The sequence below is a fragment of the Vollenhovia emeryi genome, unplaced genomic scaffold (assembly GCF_000949405.1).
Source record: "Vollenhovia emeryi isolate VEMERY1.0 unplaced genomic scaffold, V.emery_V1.0 DF939572.1, whole genome shotgun sequence".
NCBI classification, from domain to species: domain Eukaryota; kingdom Metazoa; phylum Arthropoda; class Insecta; order Hymenoptera; family Formicidae; genus Vollenhovia; species Vollenhovia emeryi.
This window is the reverse complement of record NW_011966794.1, coordinates 42,209-48,172: the sequence shown is the minus strand read 5'-3', so window position 1 is coordinate 48,172 and position 5,964 is coordinate 42,209. Positions and strand designations below refer to the sequence as shown.

Genomic DNA, 5,964 nt, shown 5'->3' with positions numbered 1-5,964 from the left:
AAAGATACGGGACAGTTGAAGATAAAGACATGGGCTATACGGTGTCCGCTTAAAGTTATATCAAGGTAGACTTGATGATAAAATGAGATGGGAGATATTTCTTATTTTTAATTTCCCATTATATTGGGTTGGGGAAAAAGTTTCTCTGTATTCTCCTGGTAGATGGTTATATCGCATAACTCTGGTAATGCTAATCGAATCTGGCAATACTTGTGTGCGTTTGAAAAGTGACATATCATAGAGAAATTAAAGAAAGGAGTCGTGATATTTATTTACTCAGTCAAAACTTACTGCGTCTTAAAAATAAGTGAAATAAAAAATTTGATACATTTTGAAATTTTATTATAAAAAGGGGAAGAATGCGACTCAGGCTGCTAAACAAAGAACCCCGCACTAATCATATAGGAAATTGGATCTCGGTTAAATTGGCTAGTTTTCACATATGCTGTAGCTTATATCTCATAATAAGACTATATCTCATTATATAGTGTCTTTGAAAAACTCTTGACATAAAAATGTGCAATGAAAAATGGGGGTGTCCATTTAAGAAATTGAAATTGACCTTCATGTGACCTTTAAATGATTATCCAAGGTCAAATTAATGGCATCGTCTTATGTCTCCCTTCGAACCAAACAACTTTTGTCTGAAACATTTTTTCCTAATATGCTTCAAAGTATTTCCAAACAGGACCCGCGGAGCTCAAATTTTCCATGTTTGACTGGCTGTAGCTCAGTAACTAGCCATTATTTAAGTTTGAGCCCATTATATTTTTTGTTCAGCAGGTCATAAGGTACACATATGTGAAAACTAGCCAATTTAACCGAGATCCAATTTCCTATATATGATTAGTGCGGGGTTCTTTCTGATATTTATGAACGTGATGCAGTTTCAACACGTAGGCACCAAGCTGCTTCAAGCGTTTTCAATATGGAAATTTTTATATCAAAGATGCACCTCGGTCTGGTCGTCCAATTGGAAAAGTCGATGAAATCGTGGTAAAAATTGAGCAAGACCGGCACATTAGCAGTCATGATATTAGTAGGGAACTAAACATCAACCACAAAATAATTTGAAACCGGTTGAAGAAGGCTGGATACAAATAACTTGATGTTTGTATGCCACATGATTAAAAAATTTAATGAACGCATCTTTGACGACCCGTCAAAAATTGCGAGAGCTTGGCTGGCAAGTTTTGATGCATCCACCGTGTAGTCCCGACCTTGCACCATCGGACTACCACTTGTTTCGGTTTCTACAGAACTCGCAAAGTGTAAAGTTGACTTCAAAAGAGGCCTGTGAAAATCACTTGTCGCAGTTTTTCGCCCAGAAATCACAAAAGTACTACAGCGTTGAGATTATGGGTTTACCTGAAAAATGGCAAAACGTGGTCGAACAAAACGGCACATATTTGGTTTAATAAACTTCATTTACAATATGAAAGAAAAACTGTTTCACTTTTGCACTAAAGTATGAAGAAATTTTTTCCCTGACCCAATATTTTTCTTATATATTCCTGCGATTTCTGTTAACTTTTCGAACCTACTTTCTATTCTTTAATCCGTGAAAAAGACATTTGCAGAAATATATTGTCAGGTAAAATAAACACTATTTAAAAATAGTGAAAGAGTACAAAATATGTGTGTGTTCACGTATAGGGCCATACAAAAGAATAAGGTGGAACGTACCTTAATGCGACCATGTGAGAATGTTAGCGAATATTTGCAAAAAAAATTGAAAGTCGATGAAGAAGCACTCAATACGGTGACCAAGAAATCGCCAGGTATTTTACGGGTGAACATAGCGAAATTGGATCAGTTAATCGATATACTGCACCAGAATGGAATTACTAGCGATGAAATCTTACGGCATGCCCGAATCTTCTATTTTAATATAGAAACTGTACAGAAACGAATCGAAATCTTTAAGAAAGAAGGTCTTCTTCCGAAACTTACAATGCTAACACAATCTGAGCAAATTTTTGATCAGTATGTAAAAGTAATAAAAAAATATATAGAAACTAAGTATAAAACGTAATCTAATTTTGACTGTTTTCAATTTTTATTGTTTACACAGGTACATAGAGGTGACTAACGAACAGCAGAGACTGTTGCAAGAACATGGAAGTGTTAAGAACTACTTAATTGACCAATTAAACGTGGACGAGAAGCTCCTTGAAGAAGTAATTACAAAACGTCCGACTATCTTACGGGTGAAGTTAAAAAAGTTGATTAAATTGATCAATGTGCTGCGACAAAATGGTATAACCGGCGACGACATAATAAGGCATCCAAAAATCTTTTATTTTAGTACCGAAACACTGTGTAAGCGAATTGAAATGTTGAAAGAGGCCGATATACCGCTAATCTCAATTTAATAATACGTATGCAAAGAAACTTCAGTCAATCTGATCTAACGGATCTCAAACTCAGATTACACAGGTCAAAAAACGTTCATACATAAAACTTAGGGTGTAGTAAATTTATTTTATTTAACATAACTATTTTTGTAACATGCAAACTTGTAAAAAAAAACAAAAATGTACATTTGTATACACAAATTTCAACAACGAAACAAATATGCAATAAAAGGAATGGAACAAATTTACTTTATATAAATACACAGAGTATAGCGCGATATCAAATAAAAAAAGCGCAATTGATCATTGTTTATATCAATAATCCAGTATATTTAGTATGTTTTAAATACACTTTAGTACTAAGTTCAGTTATTTCATATTACATTCATTATTTAAAGATTAAAACAAACAGTTTTGCATTCTTCAGTTGCTAAGTTGATACTTTATTATTAAGTTTTGACACACACAGTCTCAAAAAATTTATCAACTATGGATACGAAATCTCTAGGACTCCTCTCATTTATTTTGATCACTTGTATTTCTTTTTCTCTAAAGAAAAAAAATTTGATTCTTGATTTCACAATATTGAAAAATAAAAGAAAATGCAACAGTAAGTATGCCTACAGGGTAAAGAGCGATTTCACTGATCCTTTCATTTTTCGTATCTAGAAGTAACGGAAAAAGAAAAATAGGAAAAAATTGTAGATAATAATGGAGAATACATATTTTGGATTAAAATTAAAATGTTGAATTTTGCATTGCATTGGAAAAATATTTACAAAACCGTATTTATTACGGGATGATCCAAGGGAAATTTCTACAGCTCTACATCTACTAGTATACAAAGTTCACAGTTAAAAAAAATACAAAATAGATGAAAATAGATGCCAATCTTTTCTTATAAATATGTGTTAAGAAAACAATACTTTCCATCTAAAGTCACTCATTATTTTAAAGATACAAATCATAGGTCGGTATTCATAGTCAAATCTTAAGATGAGATATGGAACGTTTTATTGTCTACGGAGTATCTAAAGATAATCTTAAAGCGATTTTAAATATAAAATCTGACTATGAATATCGCTCATAGTGAACAGCTTCATTTATCTGCAGCACTTATGTCGCGACCATTGATTTCTGTCAACCCGCTGTTTCTGCAAAGTTCGAACAGCTTCGATAAGTGATCGTCTTTAAAAACTGCAAAATTCCCTTGGCGCAGTTTCTGTTCTAAAGAGGATCCTATTAAATCGGGATGGTCAATTAACTTTGTTCCAATTTTCAAATCGTCTAACCATATTGTATTTCCAAGATGGAGGCAAACCTGCGAACAATTTCCTCGTATATTCTTCTTCTCTTATTAATTTTTCTCTCACTAATCTGACAAACTTACTTTCCCGAAGATATAAGACCTTTCCTCGAAATTTTCTTCGAACCACTTGTGCACCTGTTCGTTAGTACATGGATTCCATGTACATTCATTGTCCCACGGTATTAAATTAGATAAAAATATTTCAACAACGTGTGTTGGGAGATTCGCTAATTCCTCAGGCATGTGCAGTAATTTACGTACCTAAAATACCAAAAAACTTGTTTATACAAGAGAGAAGAAATATAAATAATATACTTAGTCACAAAATTATATCTCATATGTATAATATGTATAAAATACGACAATTTATATTATAAATATTATATTATTTTGAGAAATATATTGTCAAAGGAAAATATTTAACATGTTGACTGTCAAGGGTGAGTATCGAAAAATGAATCCCATAAGCCACGATTATCTTTTTCACATTTTGAATCTAAATTACCAATAATATGGTATGGTAGTACACTAATCCGATTGATACGATCGGTATAGTTTTTTAAATATAACTGCTTTTTTATTCCCATAAATATAATATTATTCTTCAGTATTCATGATACAATAGACTGTTAATAATTCCTTCAAACTTCTTGTGAAGCCAGGCTACACCGAAAGGTTTCATATTGTACGCCATGTAATTTAAAATGAATCAAAAACTACATAGAATGTCTCCAAATACTTGTGACGGACCTTCGAATGGGCAAAATACTGCCATCAATATTTGGTGACGAAACCTCCTATGAAAATACAATGTCAACAATATACGGTGACGTGTCAGTCAACATGTTAGTGCAAAACTTGAACGTAATATCAAGTAATAAAAAATAATCTTACATCGATACGTTCATGTATAATACCACTGTCGATACATCTTACATCTACGAATTTTTCATCCTCAGAATAACTTTTGTCATATCTGATGCATCTGATTTGCACTCGTTTAAACGTGTCGAGTGTGTCCTCAAAAGCGCATATATCTCCTACGTTTGTCGAGATACACATTTTCCTACAATTGGATATATAATATGTTAAGGCTCCTGTTGACTTGATCGCCTAGTCCGTGTATACACACGCTTGGCAAAACTGTAAACTATAAGGCGTAAAAACTGATGGCAAAAACTAAATCAATCTTGCAACGTACATTTTTTGTTTTAATATAGTGCTTTTACATTTAAAATAATTGTACTATTAAAGACTCCTATTTTGCTATAATTGAACATATAAAAGCAAATTTTTATCTCAATTCGGTAGTCGTCACATAGTCTTGATTAGATATAACTCATATATGTGTTATTTATTGCTTATCCAAATAAAAGGATAGTTTTCAATATATTTTACAAGTTTGTTCTATTAATTACAAATGGTATTTTATTGAGAAACATTTTTATTTTGTACGTTGCAAGACATTCCATATTGTATCTTCTCACTTTCGACGCCATCCATTCAAGATAACTAGTAAGTGAATAAGATCCTTAAGGATGTATTTTTGGACGTACAATCTTAGGCAAAAGTGCATGAAATTGAAAATACTTAAATATCTACTGTTAACGCATAGTAAATCTAGCTAGATGTAAGAAACTTGAACGATAGTTGGAGTCTTATTTGTACTCCTACAAAGGTATTTTTCACTTTACAAATGTTTTTTCCTGAATTATTTGCAATTTTATTCACTTATGAACCTAAACTTTTGATAGTGAAAATACTCTGATTTCAATTCTTAATAACGTCAAATATTTTCAAAACTAAAAAATTCGTGCTGACAGCACGAATATCTCAAGTTATATTTTATTATACACTGGTCAAAAAAATTAACGCAACAAGAAATTTACATCAAAATTTGGCGAATTTCAAATAAGCGTAACTTCGCGAAAACTGGTCGAATTGAAAAGTTTTTTTCATTTTATAGGGCAAAGTCTCTGCTTTAAGAAGCTCTTATTGGAATTAGCATTCACTCTTCCCATTTCCCGGAACTTTCTCAAAATCATGACCATGTTTTTTCTCTAAAAAATTGTACGCTTTGACGCACTGTGCGGAGTGTAGTAATTTTTCTTCGCCAGTTCTGCTTACGGTATCAAAAAGTGTATACTTTCTCTTCAATTTAAAAAAAAAAGAAGTTCCTACGATTTTTTTCGCCAAATCATAGCTCATTGAAATAACCCTTGCACATCGTGTGGCCCTGAAGAGGGCCAGTGGTGTATTCATATCGAACATACTGGGATATGATGGGAAGAAGGCTGC

General features: G+C 32.5%; 2 protein-coding genes across 5 annotated transcripts in view; one reads left to right on the top strand and one right to left on the bottom strand.

Moving 5' to 3' along the window:
* Nucleotides 1-6: 6 nt before the first annotated feature.
* On the top strand, nt 7-2,542 carry LOC105557197. Its single transcript, XM_012004381.1, has 3 exons — nt 7-65; nt 1,657-1,986; nt 2,075-2,542. Exons 2-3 carry the CDS (start codon nt 1,691-1,693, stop codon nt 2,373-2,375), a joined length of 597 nt encoding a protein of 198 aa, XP_011859771.1. The 5' UTR covers nt 7-65; nt 1,657-1,690; the 3' UTR covers nt 2,376-2,542.
* A 44-nt stretch (nt 2,543-2,586) lies between these two features.
* Nucleotides 2,587-5,964, bottom strand: part of LOC105557196 (putative ATP-dependent RNA helicase TDRD12) — a 13,106-nt gene continuing 9,728 nt past the window's right edge. For all 4 annotated transcript variants that reach the window (XM_012004380.1, XM_012004377.1, XM_012004378.1 and 1 more), the window contains 3 exons: nt 4,561-4,732; nt 3,748-3,927; nt 2,587-3,678 (listed from right to left, as the gene is read on the bottom strand). In XM_012004380.1, coding sequence (XP_011859770.1) covers nt 3,457-3,678; nt 3,748-3,927; nt 4,561-4,732 — 574 coding nt within the window. In that variant the 3' untranslated portion in view covers nt 2,587-3,456. The remainder of the gene's footprint in view (nt 3,679-3,747; nt 3,928-4,560; nt 4,733-5,964) is intronic.